The 22,925-nt window shown below is 39.7% G+C and overlaps 3 protein-coding genes across 7 annotated transcripts; 2 read left to right on the top strand and 1 right to left on the bottom strand.

Moving 5' to 3' along the window:
- The first annotated feature begins 3,830 nt into the window (after positions 1 to 3,830).
- LOC115690564 (RPM1-interacting protein 4-like) lies at positions 3,831 to 7,337 on the top strand. Its single transcript, XM_030616952.2, has 4 exons — positions 3,831 to 4,039; positions 5,815 to 6,369; positions 6,700 to 6,891; positions 6,990 to 7,337. Exons 1-4 carry the CDS (start codon positions 4,034 to 4,036, stop codon positions 7,017 to 7,019), a joined length of 783 nt encoding a protein of 260 aa, XP_030472812.1. The 5' UTR covers positions 3,831 to 4,033; the 3' UTR covers positions 7,020 to 7,337.
- Positions 7,338 to 9,897: 2,560 nt separating this feature from the next.
- LOC115690567 (uncharacterized) lies at positions 9,898 to 14,199 on the top strand. 5 transcript variants are annotated; one of them, XM_030616957.2, is made up of 6 exons: positions 9,898 to 10,092; positions 10,694 to 10,748; positions 11,100 to 11,388; positions 11,481 to 11,538; positions 12,714 to 12,829; positions 13,709 to 14,199. In XM_030616957.2, exons 3-6 carry the CDS (start codon positions 11,143 to 11,145, stop codon positions 13,940 to 13,942), a joined length of 654 nt encoding a protein of 217 aa, XP_030472817.1. In that variant the 5' UTR covers positions 9,898 to 10,092; positions 10,694 to 10,748; positions 11,100 to 11,142; the 3' UTR covers positions 13,943 to 14,199. The 5 variants fall into 5 exon arrangements, with proteins under 5 accessions (XP_030472817.1, XP_030472819.1, XP_030472821.1 ...); XM_030616958.2 differs by lacking the exon at positions 9,898 to 10,092 and adding an exon at positions 10,352 to 10,493; XM_030616959.2 differs by lacking the exon at positions 10,694 to 10,748.
- A 2,300-nt stretch (positions 14,200 to 16,499) lies between these two features.
- LOC115690565 (uncharacterized) lies at positions 16,500 to 19,846 on the bottom strand. Its single transcript, XM_030616954.2, has 2 exons — positions 19,421 to 19,846; positions 16,500 to 18,124 (listed from the first exon to the last, which is right to left on the bottom strand). The coding sequence occupies exons 1-2, from the start codon at positions 19,660 to 19,662 to the stop codon at positions 16,732 to 16,734; spliced, it is 1,635 nt and encodes a 544-aa protein (XP_030472814.2). The 5' UTR covers positions 19,663 to 19,846; the 3' UTR covers positions 16,500 to 16,731.
- Between the last annotated feature and the right edge of the window lie 3,079 nt (positions 19,847 to 22,925).

The raw sequence follows: 22,925 nt of genomic DNA, 5'->3' as shown, positions 1-22,925 counted from the left end.
TGAGGTCATGTCCTTATTTGAGACTTATATAGCCACTTGAAGCCCTTATTTGAGAAAATGATGGCACTTCAGGCATTTTATTTGAGACAAGATCCACTTCGGGCCCTTATTTGAGAAAATAACTCGACTTTGGGCCCATTTTTAGAATTTTCCTGAAAATAAATAAAGACGGAGTATATCCAGATTTTATCTCATATTAATCTTCAATTTGAAAATAATTGATAAATTAGAGAAAGCATTTTCACATATGCTCTTGTGTCACGGGTCGATAGTTTGGGAATGATCCGTGCGGCTTGCTCACCTAGATCGTAGAGAGAATCTAGAGAGAAGCTATGGGAGAGAATGGAAATGCTTCTTATTGTTTGGATGGTCAAAATGAGAAGATGACACCCCTTTATATAGTAGAGGCCTTGGATTACAACCATTGATCGATTTCTAGATGAGTGGTCGAGATCGCACCTTCTCGTCCACTAGCCACCGGCATTTATGCCGAGAACTCTCTAGGATCCGGCACAAGTACCGTCTTGTTCGTCCTTGGAAATGTTCCGGAAGCTCTATTAGGGTTTGGACGGGCATTCTTTGATGGTGCATGATCTTCGGTGTCTGGAAATCTCTCGACCGTAACACTTGACCGATGTGAATTATTTTAAAAATTTAAATTAAGAATAAATAAAACAATCAATAAAAACTAGACAGAAATAGAACAAACTAAAGATATATGATTTTGATATATCTGTTGTTAATTAACTATATTCACATAATTTGATTTAGTGCATAAAAGATTACTGTAAATGAAGAAACCTATTCAATTGCATATTCTAGAGATATGATTATGACATCGTCAGCTCTAACTTTTGTAATAGAACTTTTGTATTTTTCATTGCGACTTATCCAAACCATAGAACACCTTTGTACTATACAAAATCGCTTTTTTGAATTACGTTGTACTAAGTGCATTGGAAGTTACAAAACTTATTACGAAAGTATAATCGAATTTTAAAACCTTCAAAAAGTACAATTAAATCCTAAAACTTGTCAAATTGATGCAATCAAGTCATTTTGTTAATTTCGTCCAACTTGACAGATGACGTGACTTTTTTTTTATTTTCTCTCTCTTACTTGATGCTAACGTAGCTAAAACAAAAAGTATAAGGCTAAAATGACATCGTTCTTGTCCAAACCTGATTTTTTTAATCCAACTTTTATTAGCTAAGCTAATTTTTTTTAAAAATCAACCCTCGCCTGGTTTTTCTTTTTTGAAAAAAAAACTTATTTTTAATTTAATTTAAATAAAATTTGTAATTTAAAAAATCAAATTTGGATCAAAATGATATTGTTTTGGCTTTTTGTTTCATGTCACGTCAGTCCCAAGTAGGAGAGATAAAATAATCAAAAAACAGTCACAATAGCATTTTCCGTTACCAAGAATGTTGATAAATTTTAGGATATGATTGCACTTTTTAAAAGTTTTAAAATTTAATTATACTTTAATAATAAATTTTAGGACTTTCAATGAACTCATCCCATTATGTCCTACATGTTTCGAAAACATAACACAATAGCGTATTCTCTACCTCGCATAAATATTAGGCATCCTGCGATGTTCTTCTAGAAGATCATGGAATAAGGCTCGTGGCTGTTCTTAGATCACGTTTGGTATTCTTAAATAAATAAGGATCGATCGTACGCTGATGATTAAGGTGGGGCCCGACGACCGACTTCACTCATGAAGTTGTCCACACGAACAAGATAAAAGAGCGTGTATAATTCTTTTAATGCCGCGTTGACAAGTTAATCATACTTAATGATAAAATATTTATATTTATAATGTCCGATTGGGCATGCCACGAGGAATTTTTTTTTTGGAAATGATAAGTTTTATTTTATTTCAATAGTTAACAAGTGCCCCAAAATCCATATTTTTCAATGGATAAAAAATTGACTTTTTTTTCCTTAAACGGATTTTTATTTTCCCCATTTTTAGTGTCATTCTTCTCTTGTTATTACCAGCAAGGCAGCAACCAAATAGAAATAAGAACAGTATTGACTTTAATACGTCATGGTAAGGCAATACGCTAAAGTCGGATTATATGTCGTATTTGGCATGGCATATTGTAGTTAAATCAGCCGGCCCACCTTTTCTTTTTTTTAATAGGGAAAGATCTACTTTTCGTCTCTATACTGTCCCTCTTGTCTTAACCAGGTCCATGTACCTGCTAATTTGTCTAATTAATTCTTTTTACTTATACAATTTTTCTAATCGAGTCACTCTAATACCAAATCCGGCCAAATCCAACTTCAAGCCCGGATGATGAGGCATTGTAGTTTGAGGTGGGCAAAATTTTCCAATATGGCCGCTGATGGCTAGATTTTATACACAACACACTCCAACTTTACTTATATTGGCTGGAGTTCCACTCCGTATGTTCATATGGGCATCCGCATATTTTATTTGCATCATATTTTGACATCATTCCACAGTCACGTTAGCTGAATTTGGTCGGACTTGATGTGAAAGGAACTCGATAGCAAAATTTGTGAAAGTAGAAGGATTTGATTAGATAAATTAAAAGCAGTACAACCTGATTAGAAAAGGCTCGAAAGGAGAGGCACGAAAAGTATAATTTTTCTTTTTTTTCTCAAGAAATGTCACAATACGCGGACAACTTCCGGCCATAAGAAAGAAGTCCCCACATGCAATTGGACATTAAACGACGTAAAGAAGCGGACCCTATGTGAATTTAATGGTATGAGAGAGCTGGTGATATTAGAGTTATTAGGATACCTTTTTCACTGATTACACAGACCAGTTTAATGGCAAAGTGACTTCCTCCAAAATCAAAATATAACAAATTAATAATATCGTGACGATATCACCTTAACAAAGGCTTGCCATGCACCGAGTAAGATATCGCACGATGTATAAAGACATGATGATTGATGCACATTGTCGAGAAAAGTTGAGCTGAAGATTTGAATATATCGTGATGTGGAGTTTTTTCTTTCCTTTTAAATTTTTCCACGAGATTTACTTGGTTATGAAAGCGTGGTTGATCTCCTATTAGACTTAAATCTAATATCCATTTTACCCGAAATTAAAGAAAATTATTTTATCTTCTCGACCTTTCGTGATTAGAAATGCTATTTAGCACGATCAATGGGTGTCCACGTGACAACTACTTGAATATTACGACATATCTTTAATGAACAAAATTCGATCGCGGCTTTCTCTCGACGGCACAGCAATTTCAAAAGATCATCAAAATTGTAGTGAACATTGATTGAAACTTTGGAACGGAACGGAGGAGTTTTGAAGCTCGCTCGAGGACGGAGTAGGAAATAAAAAAAAGAAATTTGGGGTTGTATTCGAGAACATTAGTCCTATGTGGGGGGAAAATTAAGAATACGGAGAAGCAAGGGGGGGTGAAAATAGAAAGTGTCGGTAAGGAAGGCGACAAATCCAGTAACCATGGAAGACGGATAGGAATACCTCGGAGCAAGACGACAACCGCAGCTTTCCACAGTCAACCCAGCCAGCCGCCATTAACAGTGACGGCGTCGTCTCGGGAGCTCCGAGCTCGCCCCCCCACCCAATTTACCCAGTGAAACTCCTGGCGCCGTTCCCCGCTTCCGAGCAACCCGAGCATGGACGCCGTGTATCTGGAAGCAGCAAAAGTCGTCGTGGCCGTAGCGTTTCTCGACGTGGGGGTATGCGGCGAAATCCGTATGCGACATGGTGCATACGGTAGACGTGTACTGCGGATCGAGTGCGACGTTTGAAACTACGAAGAAACGGAGTCAGTGAGAGAGAGAGAGAGGGAGAGAGAGGGGGAGGGGGGGGAGTTTATCCACCATGGACGGTCGCCACCAGTAAAATTTGACCATTCTCTCTCCATCTCTTCTCTGTCTGTCTTTCTCTCTCTCTCTCTCTGTGGGGTTGAAGGACTTGAAGAGAGCTTGATCTTTTGGGGTTTAAAGTAGAAGTTTCGGATTGAAGGAGGAGGATTATTTCAGAGCTCGGTGGAGAACTGAAATGGCTGTGAGTGCCTCTGGTTGAGAATTTGTTTTGGAGGCTTATGAATTTGTTGCCTCTTCGCTTGCTCGCTCGCTCTTGCCTCCTGTTTTGATTGTGAACCTCCTATATGCTTCAGAGGCTTCAATTGCCCATTTTCACTCTTCATCTTTCTATTATGTTTGGTGCTGTCCTGAGACGTGATTGTGCTGTTTTCCCATGTCTCTTGCTACGGAGCTTCGGGATCAGGGCAAGCACGAAGAGAAGGGAACGAATTTGTCTGTCGGGGTGGATTCAGTTTCTGTGCGGTTGATATGATCTTCTCACGCTCTTCATTTAGGAACCATGATTCGGGGTTTTCTCATATGCTTGCACAACACGCGCAATTGACTTGAGTAAAACTGTCTTGGCCATGTGGGGATTCGGTGTTGGGTCTAGATAGCTCATTAAGGTTAGCCACACAGGGCCATCGGTTCGGCTTAAAGTTAGTGCACCCCGATTTGACCGTCGCTCTTGGTTGCGCCACCGCACGTCTAGTTTGCCATTCATCTAGGGCTTCACGTGCATCGGAGACTCGACGATGCGAACTTTTTGAGAACAAAATTCTATGGACATGTAAAATACTCGATGAAAAGGAAGATGGTGGTAGTTTTGCAGCGTCCTGTCACAGTTCGCAGCACAGATACTGGGGATGTGGAAGCTGGATCAATGAGCAGCAAAACCTTTTATGGCACTTGGTGTTCAAGGCATTTCTGCAATTACTTGTATTTTTGTAGTTATCGGTCTTGTTAAATGCAAGCATCTAGAAGTGGAGAGTGTAATCTGTTTCTTTCTTAGAAATATTTGATGTTTGGTTGCATTTGAAGATGCTGTATCCTTTATTCTCTGTGGAACTTCAAATGTTTATGTCCAAGAAAGACAATTGTAGTTAAGTGCAACTGAGCGCAGTTGTACTGATTTTATTCCAGCCATATTAGCCTTTTAAGGTTGTTTGGTTTCTTTCTCTGAAATGCTGGCTTCCTAGTTAACAATGTCCCACAAGATTGTCAGCTCACTGTTTCTAGGGGAATTGTCTCCTCTGGATCCGAAACTGTTAGCTTTGGCACTAGCCTCACTGTGATAACTTTGTCAATCATGGAGGACGTGATTCTACGCTTTCCCTTTTAGAGGTTGCATTATTCTGCAAGAATTTTCTCCAAGTTTAGTACCTCTAATCGGTTTGCACCATGACCGAGTCAGGTTCCTACACTACTTCAATTATTTTCTCTTTATCCACTCAACAAAATTTTAAAGAGAAATGTATATTTCGAATTGTGTTACAGTGGTTGGTCTGGTTCTTTGACTATTTGTTCAGTAGCTATTAAGCATCGAAGTATCCTTATTGAGGATCTTTGCCGCACTTTATTCAACATGTTTCTCTATTCGTTTTTTTATCAGTCGTGCTTGTTCTCGGTTGAAGATAGTAATTAATACGAAGCAAAGGACTAGGTGAAACAGTGCACTTCCACTATCGTGATTACAATGTAAGGCTTCAAATGCCTTCTGGCATTGAAGTGACAAAAAATGATAGCTGATACCCTGGTGACTTAATCGTGATGAATATCTGAGATTTTCATGTCATTCTTGGTTTTCTCTGGCTCTGCATAAAATGATTCAATCTAGATAGTTACAGTTTTGCCTGTGCTTGTTTTGTTCTTGGATGTAATACTAGCTGCTTTAGGTCTGATAAGTTGAGCAAAAAATTGGAATTACCATTAAGATGCGTTCAGCTAACATCTCAAATTCTTATGTCACTACTGCAGGAACATCCACGGGTACCCCAATTTGGCAACTGGGAAGGTGGAAATCATATTCCATACACAGTTTACTTCGATAAAGCCAGGAAGGGTCGGAGTGGAACTAAAATGATCAATCCGAACGATCCAGAGGAAAACCCAGATTTACTGTCAGATGCAGGAGTTCCACCTGAAGCCCCTGCTTCTAGAGCTGAAGCTGAATCTGAGGAACCTAAACAACAGGGAGTCATCAGGACAATGCATGAGCGCAAAATGAGCAATGATGATGGGAGTCTTACACAGGTTTCGGACCAATCTATCCACAAAAATAACTTGGGCAGCTTGCATTCTGACGAGTCGAAGCATCAAGCACACGGAGGGCGAGGAGCAAGTTATGGTGAACCTCATAGGAGGCCGGCTAGATCAAGCTTTGAGAAGTCACCAATGCACCCCCAGGGAAGGATCTCGGGAAGGGGGAGCGGTTCGCCCTCCTGGGAAGGAAGGGGTTCCCGTGAAAGCAGCCATGCCATGGGCACGCCGGGGAGATCCCGCCTGAGTTCAGCTGCTAAAGGAGACGACTTCGTAAATCTTTTCCCTTGTTTTTGCTTTGCTATTGTCATTAATGGCAGTAATCTCTGAAGTCATGCTGAGTTTCCATTAAAATTGAATAGATTTTCCGAACATTTTCCCTTTCTGATAGCCAAAAATCTTGTTCTCGAGCGAAAAGCTTCTCTGACCAGAAGTGATTCCCTTTGCAATTGTTGGGATTCATACAAGCTTTTGCTTTTTACCGTGTTCATTTTGTTAGACGAAGATGATTCGGTTACGGTCCTGAAGGCTAATATATCTGATAGTATAGTTTGGCTCTTGCATTACCCCCTGAAGTTTCAACTGTGGTTTCTGATCAACCAGGTTGACAAAGGTGCTGCTGTTCCAAAATTTGGCGAGTGGGATGAGAACGACCCGGCTTCAGCTGACGGCTATACTCACATCTTTAACAAAGTCCGAGAGGAGAGGCAGGGGGGAGCGCGAACGGGACCGGACATGTCCGGTCAGTCACCTTATAGAGGTGCAGCTAGTCGAACTGCTGGCAACAACTCAAAGGTATCGTGTCAAAATTGTCCGAAAGTCGACACTCACCGGCTATGAAAACATTTCTAGTTTCCTCAATGTTCTTCCATTTTTTTTGCTTCGTTCTGCAGGGTTGCTGCTTTCCATGGCTTAGAAAGTGAGGTCCTCTGAATCCTAGCGATAAATATGCTGAGTATGTTTTGGCAGTGTGTGTTTGATGAATTCTGCAGATACACTCCTTTGAAGCCGATTTGTTACCTTACCGATCCACCGTTGTGCTTCTTCTTTCCAAACCAGCGGAGTTTTCTGGAAGGCGGGAAGAACATGTAATTCTTTTTCCTTTAGATCTTCGAGCGTTATTAGTGTGCACCTAATTAAGTTCCAATTTTGTGATAAAAATGGTCTGGGTTCTCCGACTCTGTCGGAATTTCTTGCCCACTATCTTGATTAGTTCTATCATTCGTTCTGAACTTTTCCTATGATCGTTTTGCCAAACCGCCGGGTCTGTATTTTCCATAGAATCCTTGCAAGAAAAGCTTACAGCTAGTGAACAAGAGACAGCAGTTCTTATTTTGTCACAACTTGAATGGATACACTACAGAATGAAGCTTCATATTAGTCCTTATACCATGAATTGAGACTGTAAACCTCATCTGTGCATTTGAACACTAAGGAAGACGCTCGACAACCAGAGGGCGAACATCGGCCGAAGCCGGCATTTTTTTAGCTATAATATGTCATCAAGAGAAGGTTAGTCTTCTGATTTGTTCATCATATGCAGAAACTGACCGTTAATGGCCGTTTTGAACAAAAAGGAACGCAAACGGCGCCCTAAGTGGCCCAAGGCCAAGATCAGTGATGGTCTAAGATTGACTAAATTCTTGCAAAGGGTCATCAGGTAAAAGCTCAAATCAGATAAAATCATGAAAACCGTCATGTTGATGGCAAAAAATCCATAACCCTCCTTTTCTTTTCGGCGAAACAAACAAATTATCATACCGTGCGAAAACCTGTTTGTCTGGATTGATTATAATGCCAATTACGTTGAGGAAAATTACCAAAATAATCATAAATTTATTGTACTTTTGCCAATTTAGTCATAACCTTTTAATTATATCAATTGAATCATAAACATTTTCACATTTTGAGTCCATCCGGCCAAATTTAGTCGGAAATCACTGACGTGGACGTGAGGTGTCTTACGTGGAACGGTCAATGCTAGCGTGAACAAATTTTTTTAAAATTTGAACATATCTTTTCAAAAAAAATTATTTGTTCTTTTATTCTCTTTTCCTTCTTCTCTTTTTTTTTTTAGAGTGCCCAACAAGGGTGGCTGGACCCTCGCCGTGAAGGTTGCCGACCCTCGCTGGTCACAGGCGAGGCCTAGCAAATCCTCATCGCCACTTGGTGAGCGCTCACCTAGACCATCGCGGCCTTGCCTGCTAAAAAAAAGAGGAAGGAAAAGAGAAGAAATGGAAAAAAGATAAATAAACGAATAATTAAAATTATTATTAAGAATTATTCACGTCAGCGCTGGTCTTGTCACGTAAGGCGATCGGCTTTAACTTCAACAGTTTAAGAACAAAATTGGCCGGATGGATTCAATCGATAAAACTTGAAAAGAGTTAGGATTTACGATTCAATTGATACGGTTAAAATGATTAGGATTGGATTGGTAAAAGTGTAATAAATTTATAATTTTTTAGTAATTTTCCCATTAACTTGTTTTTTTTCATATGTCATTGACGTAAACACTGACAAAATAACATCTTGCACTTTTCGAGTGCGCTATTCTTCTCATGAAACTCGATCAGATACAACAATATAAAGAGAAATTGCTTTCCGCCTTTCATCTTAGTAAAAAAAATATTTGTTCCATCACGTGCCACGTCATCACCTTTCGCATCACCCGGCAAAGAACTCCATGACATCACGTGATACGTGATGATGCTCTCTTGCCCCACAGGAAAAAGAAAGTATTTCTTAAATCAATTTTACGCATTAAAAAAGATTGGGCTATTTCTCTCATTCGATTTGGATTTTAAAAAAAATTTTGGAATTTTTTGCCGATAGTTTGCATTTCCAGTCCTAATGGAAAAAAAAGGATCCATGAGTCTCTTATAATTTTTTTTCACTTTTTATCATTTCTTTGTATTTTTATAATTTGATTTTTATTTAGGCAATCTAAGAATTTTTAAAATATAGACATCGCTTGATAGAATCATATTTGATTTTTTAAAATATGGGATTGCTTAAAAAAATTAAAACCAATCGGTCGTCAATTATAATGAACTTTTTAGCATATATATGTATATCGGGAGAGTTCGTGACCATCGCAAAAATTCTTGGTAGCAAGGAAAAAGAGGTAAAATTACAAATCAAGTTAAAATAAAAAAAAATTTATGAGTCCAAAGTAATTTTTTACTTTTCTTTAGAAAAAAATTTATGATTCTCATATTCGATTTTCATTTAGGGCGAAACACACGAAACTTTTCAATTCTCATATTTCAAACTTCATATGCTAAACACAAAGATCTTTATTAACCCCAAAACACATGAAATCTTTATAAGTTCATACCATATAGGGAATTATATGTAATTTTCTCATTAGTAATTAAGAGTTAGATTTTATTTATGGCCAATTATTCGAAGAAAATTAAAACGTTAGTCCTTTCCATTTTTGCGCCGATAATTCGGAAAAAGGCAAAAAAAAAAACACCCTCTTATTTGTTTTTTTTTTGGGTCAAATAAAAAAAGGACACCCTCTTTAACGTCCATCTTCTTTTGAAAAAAAAAGAGAAAAAAAAAGTCTTCCCATCCACCGGAGCGAATGCTCCCCATCGACGGTGGACGCGGACGCTACGTGGCAGCGGACGGTCGGATCAACGGTCGGTTGCGGGGGTCGTGTGTTTTTTACATATGTGCAGACGTCGGCTCGCCGCAAAGACGAAAACGCCCTTCGCCTCCCTTCCTTTCCTCCCCCCCTCCGACCCTTCTGCCTTCCCGAGGGCCTTATAAATTCCATTGACCCCTCCCCTTCTCTCCTCTTTCTTCTTCGCACTCTGGTTTTGCTGTCTCCGCAGCGACGACGCCACCACATAAATTCGTCTCTCTCTCTCTCTCTATCTCTATCTCTATCTCGATCGCTCTGTATCTTCTGCGATTGCCGATTCGGTGTTCTCCGTCCGGAGTTCGAAAAAGGTCTCATTTTTATTCCAGAATCGAGTCCGCAAGGTGCGATCTTCGGGCTCTGGCCTCTTGTTATGGTGCTCGCGGGCTCCTTTTTCGGTTTTTTTTTTTTCTAATCATTTCGTAGCTTTGTGTAGGGATTGGGCGGTGGGGCTAGGGTTTATCGGTGTTTGATTTTTGCCTGATTAATTCCGAGGCCATTTGTTGTTTGATTTTTGGTTTTCCGCCTCGGTTCGGGATGCGATTGCGACCGGGGACGGTGGATTTCGACGGGGGAATTTTGTTTTCGCCTTTTTGCCGATTGTTTGACGCGAGGGGGGGTCGAGGAACGGAGTGGGGGTCGGTGGAGGAGGAGACGCCTCGATTGCCCGTTTCCGTGAAACGATCGTATTTCATTTCCCTTTTAGACCGGGACGCGGAACCCATTGTGTCGGTCATGTTTCGAGGTGAAGAAAGTTCTTCTTTTTTTTTTTTTGTGGGGAGCGGGGGGGGTTTCGGATGTATGGAATCGCTAGTTTTTGTCGATCCTTTATCTCTGTTGCCTTATGTTTCATGTTGATGATGGGGCTTCTTCTGAATTCTTTTACATCCGTGGAAGTGGAGTATCGGCGATCTTATTTGCCCTGACGTTTTAGTGTTGACACAGGTTATGGAATCCTAACTTAGTTGTGATTGGACTAACTTTGGCTGGATGAATCTCGGTTAGTGTCTTGTGTTTTCATTTTCTCATCTTTAGTGTTTTTTTTTCTTATTTAATGTACGCGCCTTCGTGCGATAACGTTCTTTGGATAAAGTAAACTGGAGAATGATTTATAAAAACCAATAGGATGATGGATCCGAGGCAAGGATTTGGTGATTGTCTCGTTGAATGCTGCTTGCTTGTACCATTGCGCAAATTTTTTGTTATTAAGAGATGAAAGAGAGTGAGAAATTTGATATTTTTTATTAAGGGACGCATGTTTTTTTCTTGTTTGGGGGGGGGTGGGGGGGTGGGGGAGGGGGTGTTGAGTTGACGATGGCTTGAATTGTTATTTTTCCTTTTTCTTGAACAGCTATCTTTTCTTGGATTTTGAGAGCTGGAATTGGGATATTAGCATGAGCACTCAGATGACCAAAACTCCTCCTCTAAGAGGATATCGGCGTCGAAAAGCAGTACTGAATTTAGACCTTAACAATGAGCCACCAGTTGAAAACCGGGATCAGGAAGGTACTTCAACTCAAGTTGTGTCTCAGCAAGTGGAGGATAGCCATCAGGGGCAACAACCCCTGCACCATGCTGCAATTGATGTTGAGGCCATTGATGATGATGTTGCCTTTTGCTCACCCAGGGCATTTGCTGAAGTATAACTCTGGTTACATGCTTTCGTCCGTTGTAATGTTCAGTCTTCATTTAGGAGCAGCTGCTATATTTGACTTGTGTTTTCAATGTATAGGCGAAAAACAAATCCCGGAGGAATCAGTCGAGGACTGAAGTAATTGAAGTAGAGTCAGGTACTTGATATTTTTTACACTGTTGTGGCTGTTGTCTGTATCCCAGTGTGCATTTGTACATTTGTATTCTTCTCATTTGTGATCCCCAACACTTCTTCTCTGTGAACTTGTCGGTTGGTTGACAGCGAATTTCCGGCATTTTTCTTTGCCCCAAATCCAATACCTTGTCCTTTTTCTTGCAATATGTGCATGCGCTTCTACATGCTTCGGAGTTGCTTCTTTGAAAGGGATGTTGATTAGTAATGTCAGAGGACTGGCAATGGAAGGGTGGATGGTCAAAGAATTTACTTTGAACTGAAATAAGCGAGTACTTCCATTTCCTTTGGCATCTGTTTTTCACTTTTCAGTTAGGATGAGGGTCTTTGGAGGTTTATGGAAAAGCTGTAAAAGCACTTGCAGCAGGATGATTCCACCAGATAAAGTAAACTGAAAAGGAACTCCTTTAGAGACTATAACATATATTCTGCTTTGGTTATGATTTTGAAAAATTCAGTGGTTATCAAAAGATCATTTGATATTTTTGCTGGCTTGAATGCTTTAAGTGGTTTAGGCCCATTATCCTCTTTCTTCTATTAGTAATGGTAGGCTTTTGCTGTCTTAGACGCTGTGATTTTTGCTGTAATGTTACTAAATTTATTCCTTTGCTGGCTAAAGTATGTCAACCTTTTAATTACAGATCACAAGTGGTTTGTGGGACTAATGCACTTTGGACTTTAGTGGTGTTGTAATCTATCTTTGTATTTTTTGTTTGTGGTGTTGGGAAGGGGAGTATTTTGGAGTATTTTTCTTGGGATGATTATACTTGGGTCTCTTGCTGTTTGAATACGAGACCACCGGTTACCTTTTTATCTCAGAGTGCCCTATAATTCCCCAATGACTACTCATCATGCAACGTAAATGATGTTGGAGTGTTGTACTGTTCGATCCATGACTTAAGTCATTGTAACAAAGTTGAATATGGTAGTACTGGAAATTCATATCTAATTCTTCAAATTGACATCGCAGTTCTTTGTTGGCGGGTTGGTTTCTTTTAGCCCCGGTAAACTTGTTATTTCCATCTCTGGCCTCTCGATCATGTGTGATGCTTCCTCAGTTCGCCGTTGCATCAATCATGCATCTTCTCTATTAAGTTACCGACTTATGGGTCTGTCTTCTTCTCTTCTTGATTGCTGCAGATGAACATAACACAAGGTTTGCCCACAATAACCCTAAGCGCAGAAGATTTCCTGCAAATCAAGATAGTGTAAACTGCGGTCTCTACATAAATTTGGAAAGCAGTAATAATCATGTGGTACTGATTTTGACTCTTCCTATCACCATTTTCTCTACTATGCTCCGCCACATTTTGATATTAGTTGGTTTTTTACTTTCTTCAGCATCCATGTATTTCTATGATCAGTTCATTTGCCTTATTAGTGATCAATAAGTCAATAGTCCTTAGGGATTTCTTTCATTGATCTTTCTTTTAAAAAATCTGGTATAGATACAGCACTGGTAGGTCCACTTTGAGCCTTGAAATGAGTTAAGTAGACATCAAAATGGAAGTACCCAGAGTATTTATCTGCATCGGATGCACTGAACCAAAATATTTGTAGCACTGCTTTCTTTTATCATTTTAAGAACGTTTATTGTCCGTGCCAGAGGAGTTTTGTTGCAAATTACTACAGCAATTGTGCTACTTATGAGATAAATTGCAAATACAGATTTCGATGGTAAATTCTGGTCATGGGAATGTGTTTCTCTTGGGACATTTACTTACTTGAGTCTTGCAATACCAGATTCTGCAGTTTAACTCAGACAATTCCCTCATGAGCTGCTTGTGCTTGCGCTGTTGTGCCTTGAGGCTTCAATCATACTTCTGTCTCAATTGATATGTGTGATTCATTTGCGGTGTGATCTATAAGATCAAATTGCGTGCTTTTATTAACTGGCGAGGATATTATGATTGGATGGCGGCAATGACTTGCATTTTTGTGATTCTTTCGTTTTCCGTTGCTCTCCCTCAGAGTTGGTGTGTGCATAACTGGTTGTTAACGCCTGCAGACAGTATGGCTCGAGACATGTGTAATGTTATTGTTGTTGTAGTTTAGAAGTTGTGTGCATACATACATTTTTTATGTTGCAGAGGTGAACATGGAAGTTATTGTGACCTGTGGAAGTTGAATTGCAGAAAGAAAATGTGGTGAACCCGCCGCCGCCGCCGCCGCCACCAAAGGAGCCAACATTCAGTTGTCCAATCTGCATGGGCCCATTAGTCGAGGAGACATCTACAAAATGTGGTCATATTTTTTGTAAAGCCTGCATTAGGGCTGCGATAACTGCACAGGCTAAGTGCCCTACGTGTAGGAAAAGAGTCGTCATGAAAGATCTCATCAGGGTCTTTTTACCTGCCACCACAAGTTAAAAGTGAGATTTCTCTCTGTTGATGGATTGCTCTTTGCTTTGATCCTGTACTCCAAATTTATTGGTTAGGAAAAAGTATGATCTGTAAAGTGTACCTCCTCCTCCGCAAAAAAAGGCACCTGTGAAAGGATAGAATTCTCTCTGTGGAGAGTCTGCTGTTTTAGCTCGAAATGCCAAATCTCTTTTGCTGGAAAAAAGAGTTGCGAAACAGTAATTTCAAATGATATGGCAGTTGCCGAACTTGATTTCGTGGCTGTATATTTGTGAAGTCTCAAAGCTGCCTCCGTTAGTGCTTACCTGAATTTCATCCTTAATATCTATAGCTCCTGTCAATGTCATGTTATGTGATCTTTGTTTTGTGATACAAGGGTAAAAAAGCTGATACCATCCCATTGAGTCAGAATCCACTATATTTTAAATCAGCTCTCTTCATGCTGTTGTAGCTCATTGCTATTTTTTTTCTCATTAATCTTATAGGTCGTGCTGATGCTTTGAGACACGAGGAATGACGAGAAATATTTTTGACGTCAGTTGAATTAGATTTTTTTCGGAAGGGAAATTGTTGTATAGGCTATTCTGATATACCAAATGCCGATAGTTATAATATAAGAGACGTCAATGTTAAAGCGTATAATGAGAATCAAGGGAACTCTTTAGTCTCTAGTTTTTAGTTCAAGAGAACGTCAATCCATGTTTGTTTTTTGATAGAGTATTGTGCAACCCGACTCTCGGTATGGAAAATGAATAACAGATGGTTGGCCAGTATCCACAGATCCTCAGGATTTCTGGCTTGGACAAAGAGCCGACCACAACCCAAGTGCACATGAATTTTGGTCCATTTGTGAAGCTTCTGAGATTCAGGCTATGTGATTCAGACCCGCTATTACGTCAGTTAAATCTTTGGCTTCGTACCCTGGTAGGGTTACATGTTTGTCTGCGCAGGCATGGGAACTCCCCATCAGCATGAATATGAGCATCTATCGAGATATACTAGAGCCTGTATCAATGCCAGATATCGAGTGGAGGGTGGGAGGGAGGTAGGGAGGAAAGCACTCATATACGATTAGCTGCATTAAACACAGGACACCACAACTTAGGACATGCACACATCAACTAAGTTTAGGCAAGACTCAAAGACACCACGACCTGGACATTGCGCACGAGGATATACTAGCCTCGGGAAGACGCTACATAATCATTAGGAGAAATTATTCATCATGGTCCCTAACCAGTATAGCTGCATGCAGACCTACGAAACAAACTTCCGAGCCCTGCGTGACTGCGTCCTTATGTCAAACCGCTGCTTGCTTTAAGGCCGGGAGCCACTCCATGGTTACCCTCGGTTTCTGTGCATCTTCTTCGCCTGCATTAGCCTTGTGAATGATGGAGAACCCTGGCCCAGGCCATGGGAAGTGGAACGGCCAGAAACCGAAGAAGTTGTGGGGAGCATAGACCTTGTCCTTCCCTGGCGTCTGGCGCCCTCCTTCGGACGTTCCGGCAAGGATTGCCGCGAGAATAAGGATGAGAAGGGATGATTCGGTAGTCCTCTCCATGTTAGCTTCCGTGTCTTTTGCTTTGTCAACTTTTGCATGAAGAAACCGAGGGAAACCTTCCCATTTTATAGTCAAAGTCCTGTGACATTTAGCCCATTTCAGGTTCTCAAATTTACTGCCTGATGCACAATTTGCAGACCATCCTTACAGCAACAGAGAAGTTAGGTGGTCCGTGGCAATTTAAATTTCGCCTGCTCATGTTACTACTATACTTGGTTCACTGCTTGAATTCTGCCTGGTGACTGGGGATTAGAGATTCGAAGCAATGGCCAGCTGTTGGATTCATGTGATCTCCAGGTCAAAATGGGAAGAAGCTTAACAGAGTTGAGTACTTTTGTGGCCTCAACGAGGAGAAAAAGCTGTTGGGCCATTAAAGATGCTGAGGTGGTGTGAAGTTCGAATAGCGAGGGTCTAGAAGGTGGACCACAAATTGCTTTGACGGATTCTTTGAGAAATCAAAGCTTACAACTTTTGAATCTTGATGCTCCAGATTCCAATGGTATGTAAAATGGGAGTGGTGGAGAGCGTTATCTGCATATCGGAACAGATTGAACGTTCGTGGATTGAGTCCTTGACTTTTTATTTAGTCGATCGAGTCGAAGACATTATCAATTTCGATCAATGAATTCCTAAGGCCAATTTTCCCGGTTGAAAATAGCCACGTTGATTATGGTATATTCAGCCATGTAGGATTTTCCCATCTCAAAATGTCACGACCAATGAGTTTCCGACTTCATCAATCAAAATGGAATACATTTAGGATTTAATTTACCGAAATATAGACGCCTTGTCGAAGACCCAGGTGCCATGTCTTCTAAAGTTCATAGCCAATTCAGCAGAATCGAGGGTTTCACATCCATTACAAAAAACAAGAACTGCTTATGGCATTGTGGTCGGTGAAACAGACAGAAATCACGAGAACAGTGATCTGGTTTGCAACCCTGCATCATGTGTTGAAAGCAAGGGTACCTGAGATAATACAACTTTCTCTTGACCATCTGGAAATGATTAATAAGCCAGTGTAAACTCAAGAATCCAGAGTACAAATACACATGATGAGCAACCCTAGTGTAATTCTCTTATTCATCCTTTGCACGTTCTACAGAGGAATACAGTAATTACAGTATATGCTCTGGATAAAAATGCCCACATGACTCCAAAAACTGTGCAATAGCAACAGCAGGAAAAAATTTACTTTGGTTTCCAATAATTCGGGCGATGCATCACCATTCAATGATCAAAATACCCATCTTGGTGATGAATGTACGGCACTTGGCCGGGGCCGACTAGGTTGCCCTTGGTTGTTTCGCTTCTTCATGATCGAAGAGACTGTAGGGCTGTAGTAGTCATTGCTCCTCTGGGAAGTCGCCCCGTGTGAATGCACCTTTCTCCCGTGGATGAAGCTCCTCTCTTTTTCGAGCAACTCTCTGCGAGCTGTCGAGCTTCTCTGTGCAGGCCCCCATCTGCTGTAGCTCACGCAACTCTGACTCCTCCCAACTTGATGAAACTTACCCTCTCTAGGGCTAGTGTAGTTCCTGCTCTCAGCAGTTTCCGCAGAGTACATAGTCTCTTCCTCACTGCCGTACCCGTAATGCATCTCTGAAGCTTCCAATGGAGATGAGCAAGACTGGACCTCACTCTGGGCCCCGTTCACCGAACCTGTAGAAGCCATCTCGTCAACCATATGCGGACTGGTCAGTCCCACATCCTGCACTTCTTCTCTTCTCAGTGGGCTCTGCAGACGCAATTCCTCGACACAGTCCTTATTGGAACTCAGATGCAGAGGTTTAGATGGCAGCAAAGTCGCAGCAGGTTTTGCAATTCTCGGTGGGAAATTAATATCCAAAAGCTGCACCTGACCAGCTTCTTTCTTGCGAACAGGCACGGAAGATAATTTCCGCGATTCATATATTTCTGGAGTTGGGATTCCCTGAAAATGTGTAGAATTTGGATCAATGGCCTTCTGTTCCTGATCGATCATATTTACAGCAATGGAACAGCTCGGTCCAGGTGGATCTCTGGATTTGGATATTAGATTTGAAGAAGATGGAGTTCCATCACCATCAGCTTCTGTTGACTTGAAAACCCGGCGCATTGTGAAGGACGCACATGAATGCTCACTTTTCTGGCCTGTAGACATCAATCGCATGATTGGCAATTTCGGTTTATTGAGTTCGTCGAGGCTGCCTTCCCAGTGCTGGTTTAACCAATCACAAATAATAGGTATAGGGATCCCGAATTGCATTGTCAGATCTTTCTTTGATGATGATGAGGATGACGATGACGTGGAAGAGGATTTGGTGTTTGGAGACGTGGCTAGTTTCATAGGATCGCATATCATAAATGCAAGATTTCCCTGAGCATCAAAACCAGCTGACCCAGGACTCCATAACACCCCCTCAGTTGATAATTTTATAAGATTATCAGTCGCTATAACGACTTTTCCCTCTCCAATTGTTAATTCCTTTTTCTCAGTAAAACCTAAAACATATACGATGCTGCCCAAGTCAAGGTTTGGCTTGGCATTAGTTTTCAAGTAGTGAGGCTGCTGACCCTGGGCATTGGAATCTCCATCAATGGTATCTAAACCGATTATTGAAAGATCCAAAACTGAACTGGTGATAAAAAACCTGCAAACATATAATTAACACATGAACCTAACAGGGTACTCTTAAAGCAAGCACAACTTTGAATCACAGGAAAGGCAATAGCAGCTCCTATAGTTCAATGAAGGGACAATTAGTGCATGACCATTATTAAAGTTATGATATCATAGACATTATTCTTTTCTCCTCTAGCACATGCAGGAATGCTGTTGCGGTCAGATATAGGGCCATACACAGGTCCAATATCAGCAAGAAACTCCTCTCCTACCCACCCCAATTTGCAGGGGCACTTTTTCCATGCCCAAAGAATATACGTATCGGTTGATCCCCATTCCCAATGACAGGAATGGGAGACTATTAGAGAAATTTAAAGAAGGTCAATTCCCAATTGCAGCATGCATCAGATGATATGTTCAACTATGAAAATTTAAGCACAGGGAGAACTGGTGGATTTTCAAGCAGAAATTGGAAGAAAATGTATATTCAATCTCGAGCACATGTTTCGAGATTTGGTTTAACAAAAGAGATTATCCCCATGCAATTCAAATGCAAAATCTCTACCGACTGAAAACAACACATACCCAGTTGAATAAGCCTAATACATCTGGCATCTCATATTGCTCAATTCGCTGAACATATCTTACTAATTCAATTTCTTAACCAATTACTCCAGGAATATCTTAATATAAAATTCTCAAGTCCGAGATTGAAACTGATCCAACAGATGCATCTTCATGATTTATATTATAGTCGTAAAGATCCCATGTCCTCTGGGTCTACAATTCAATCCCAGAAGCAATAGGTGGCAAAGGTGCACTCGGACAGATCATGAAGCTACGATGTCTCCATCAACTATCGTCGAGGACCCCCCCGACCTCAGCCGTTTGTTCACGTCACAAACATCTGTCATGAGAGAGAAAGGATTGCTTTGAGACCTAATTCAACCTTCATAGATTTTCTCTAGCTAACCAACTCGACTTCGTTTAATTTTTTTCCTCAAAAAAGGACCCACCAAAATCAGATCTACCATGGCATCGAGGATCCTACAGGAAAAGGGGGGATGCAAAATAGAAATTTCTAAGAGCTGCAATTTTGATTTGGGGGCTAACAGGAAACTCCAATGCATCTCCCCTGTTTTTCATTTTCTAACTAAGCGTTCATAGAGTTTACATGCTGTAAAACCACAACAGCCTCGCATTACGATATCGCACCGACGATTCAATGCAAAACGCCACAGCGGGTTCCTTCCAATTCAGGCCTAGTCCCACACAGGAAGGCGCGAATCAAAACCGAACCTGAGCGAGGAAAGCCAAGAGTTACCTGTGGGGAAACAAGGTGGCGGCGACCCCGTTCTGGAGCCGGATCTCGGAGCTCTCGGCGGCGGCCACGGAAGGGAGGTTGACGTGGGCGGTGAGGAGGAGGTTCCGGTGGATGAGGAAGCCGGTGCCGGAGCCGGAGACGGCGGCCATGGCGGGGGACTTGCCGGAGAAGATGGCGGCCTTGGTCTTCTCGGACTTGCCGACGCCGCTGCAGAAGCAGAGGGACTCGGTGAGGACACCCATCGCCGGCGGCGGCGGCTCCTCTTCTGCCTAAGGGTTTTCCCCGGGGAATGCGCCGCGTCAGGGCATCGTGGGGCTCAGATCTGAGGGGGATGCCGGGGCGCCGCCGACGAACCCGTCTTCTTCTTCTTCATCTTCGCCGGCAACACCATTAACCCCTTCTCGAGGAGAGAGAGAGAGGGGTAGGTTTTCCGTGAAACGAGCAAAGGAAGAAGGTGGATAGCGTAGAGCTGGAGTGCAGAAGCTTTCGTCTGTGAAACTCCTGAAAGTCTGAGGGAGGGAGGGAGAGAGAGAGAGATGAACAGGTGCTTCTGAGCTTCTTCTTTTTTTTTTTTTTTTTGAAAAAGTGAAGGAACATTTCCATACTGTTTATTTTTATAGTAGTAATGGCTATTATGTTACGGATTTATTCCGTTTCATTTTTATTTTTTTTTTAAAAAATAAATTTATTTCGGATAATAAATTTTAGGGAAAATGACACAAACGGTCACTAAACTTTGACTCGATGTGTAACGTGATCCATAAACTTTTTAATTTGTTCAATGTGATCTCTGGACTTTCGGTACATGTTCAATGTTGTCTTGACCACATTTTTAATTTGTTCAATGTGATCTCTAGACTTTCGGTACATGTTCAATGTCGTCTTGACCACATTGACCATTCGTTCAAAGTTTATGGATCATATCGAGCAAAGCGCATGATAACCATTCTATTCCGATCGAGCCTCCGAACTGCAAATGATTTTTCTATTTCTGCCTCCTGACGAGCCGGTAAAAACCCGTCTGATAACGACTCAAAATTTCTATTTCTGTAACGTAAACCCGTTCGATAACAAAGACAAAATTTCTATTTCCCCGAAACAAAACCCGTTTGATAAACAACAAAAAATTCTATTTCCAGAACATAAATCCATTTTTTTAGAAATGGAACAAAAATAATTAAAAAATCCGAAAAATTCATAAAAATCTCAAAAAAAAATCAGAAAATCCCAAAAAATTGAAAAATTCCAGAAAAAATCATCAAAATGTCAAGAAAATAAAAAAAATTCAGATTTCGGAAAAATAGGAAATTTGTTGAATTTTTTAAAAAAAAATCAAGAAATCAAAAATTTCAAAACTTCACAAAATTGCTTAGAATACTTGTAGCCACCCACTTTGAGTAAAATTTAAATTTTTTGAGGTGCCCAAAAAAATAAAAAAAAATTTCAAAATTTTACAAAATGGCTGTAATACCGCGCCACCACTTTAGTAAATTTTAATTTTTTGAGATATCCAAAAAAATTAAAAAAATTAAAAATTTCAAAACTTCAGAATGGCTTAGAATATTTGTGGCCACCCACTTTGAGTGAAATTTTAATTTTTGGAGGTGAAAAAAAAAAGCAAAAAATCAAAAATTTCAAAACTTCACAGAATGACTTAGAATACATGTGGCCATCCACTTTGAGTGAAATTTAAATTTTTTTAGGTGAAAAAAAACATAAAAAATCAAAAATTTCAAAACTTCACAGAATGACTTACAATACCTTTAGTCACCCACTTTGAGTAAAATTTAATTTTTTTTAGATGCCCAAATGGTATTTTTTATTTTTTATTTATGTTTTTTGGCTCCTAAAGAAAAATTAAATTTCACTCAAAGTGGATGGCCACATGTATTCTAAGCCACTCTGTGAAGTTTTTAAAATTTTTCTTTTTTGCTTATTTTTTTTTCGACACCTAAAAAAAATTAAATTTCACCAAAGTGGGTGGCCATATGTATTCTAAGCAATTATTTGAAGTTTTTTATTTTTTATTTTTTTATTTTTTTCGGCACCTAAAAAAATTTAAATTTCGCTTAAAGTGGATGGCCACAGGTATTTTAAGCCATTTTGTGAAGTTTTGAAATTTTTTTTTATTTTTTTCGGCAACTAAAAAAAAAATTTCGCTCAAAGTGCCACAGGTATTTTAAGCCATTCTCAGAAAGTTTTGAAATTTTTACTTTTTTGCTTATTTTTATTTTTTTTGGCATATAAAAATTTAAATTTCACTCAAAGTGGGTGGCCATGTATTTTAAGCTTATTCAAATTTTGAAATTTTTTATTATTTTTTATTTTTTCTGAACTAAAAATTTAAATTTCACTCAAAGTGGATGGCCACAAGTATTCTGCCATTCTGTGAAGTTTTGAAATTTTTGATTTTTTGCTTTTTTTTTTTTTTTTCGAACCTAAAAAAATAAAATTTCGCTTTCAAATTGGGTGGCCATAGGTATTCTAAGATATTTTGTGAAGTTTTTAAATTTTAGAATTTTTTATTATTTTTTATTATTTTTGGCAACTAAAAAAAATTAAATTTTCTCAAAGTGGGTGGCCATAGCTTTTCTAAGCCATTTTGTGAAATTTTGAAATTTTTTATTTTTATTTATTTTATTTATTTTTTTCGGTACCTAAAAAATTTAAATTTCACTCGAAAGTGGGAGCACGATTCTAAACCATTCTCACAAGTTTTGAAATTTTTGATTTTTGCTTTTTTTTCTCACCTCAAAGATCGTGACTTCCATATGAATATGTGTATTGAAGAAAATGAATTCCTCAGAAATGGTTCTTACTTTTGTTCCGAAATGAAAAACCAACTTTTTTTTTGGTTCTCATTTCGGTTTCGAATCCGATTTGGAAGCAAACTTGTCCCGAAATATAAAAATGAAATTGCGTTACCAAACGGGTTTCTGGTCCAAAACTGATTCTGGGAACAAAAAACCAGTTCTGGACAGAACCAAAATGGTTTTCATGCAGCACCTAAAAGTTCGGGGATCACATTACATATCGAGTCAAAGTTTAGGAATTATATTGAACAAATTAAAAGTTTAGAGACCATATTATACGTTGGGCCAAAGTTTTGTGTCGTCATCCCATTTTATATTAGTAATAGCTATTATATTACATATTTATTCCGTTTCATTTTTTTTCTGATAAAATCTTTTTATTTCGGATGATAAATTCTATATTTAACGGATTTGTCAAAGTGTTTGAGATACATTTTCTTTCGTGAGCGCAAATATTAACTAGAGGACTAGTGGAGAATTTCGTTAAAGAAAAAAGAGAGACAAAATATACAAAAAAATAAAAAGACAGAGAGAGAAATGAGGAAATGTTAACGAATGCATGCGTATCCAGGAGAGAAGGGAACTATCGAAGATAGTGATGGTCACGTTGTTTTCCGATCGAGCACACCGCACCACCCCCCACCCCCCCCATGCATTTTTGTCTATTCATCGAAAAGACATAGCCATAAAAT

Source organism: Syzygium oleosum, unplaced genomic scaffold (genome assembly GCF_021117445.2).
Source record: "Syzygium oleosum isolate NSW1041296 unplaced genomic scaffold, Sole_v2.1 Sole_v2.09, whole genome shotgun sequence".
Lineage (NCBI taxonomy): Eukaryota > Viridiplantae > Streptophyta > Magnoliopsida > Myrtales > Myrtaceae > Syzygium > Syzygium oleosum.
This window is presented reverse-complemented; position numbering and strand designations above follow the sequence as displayed.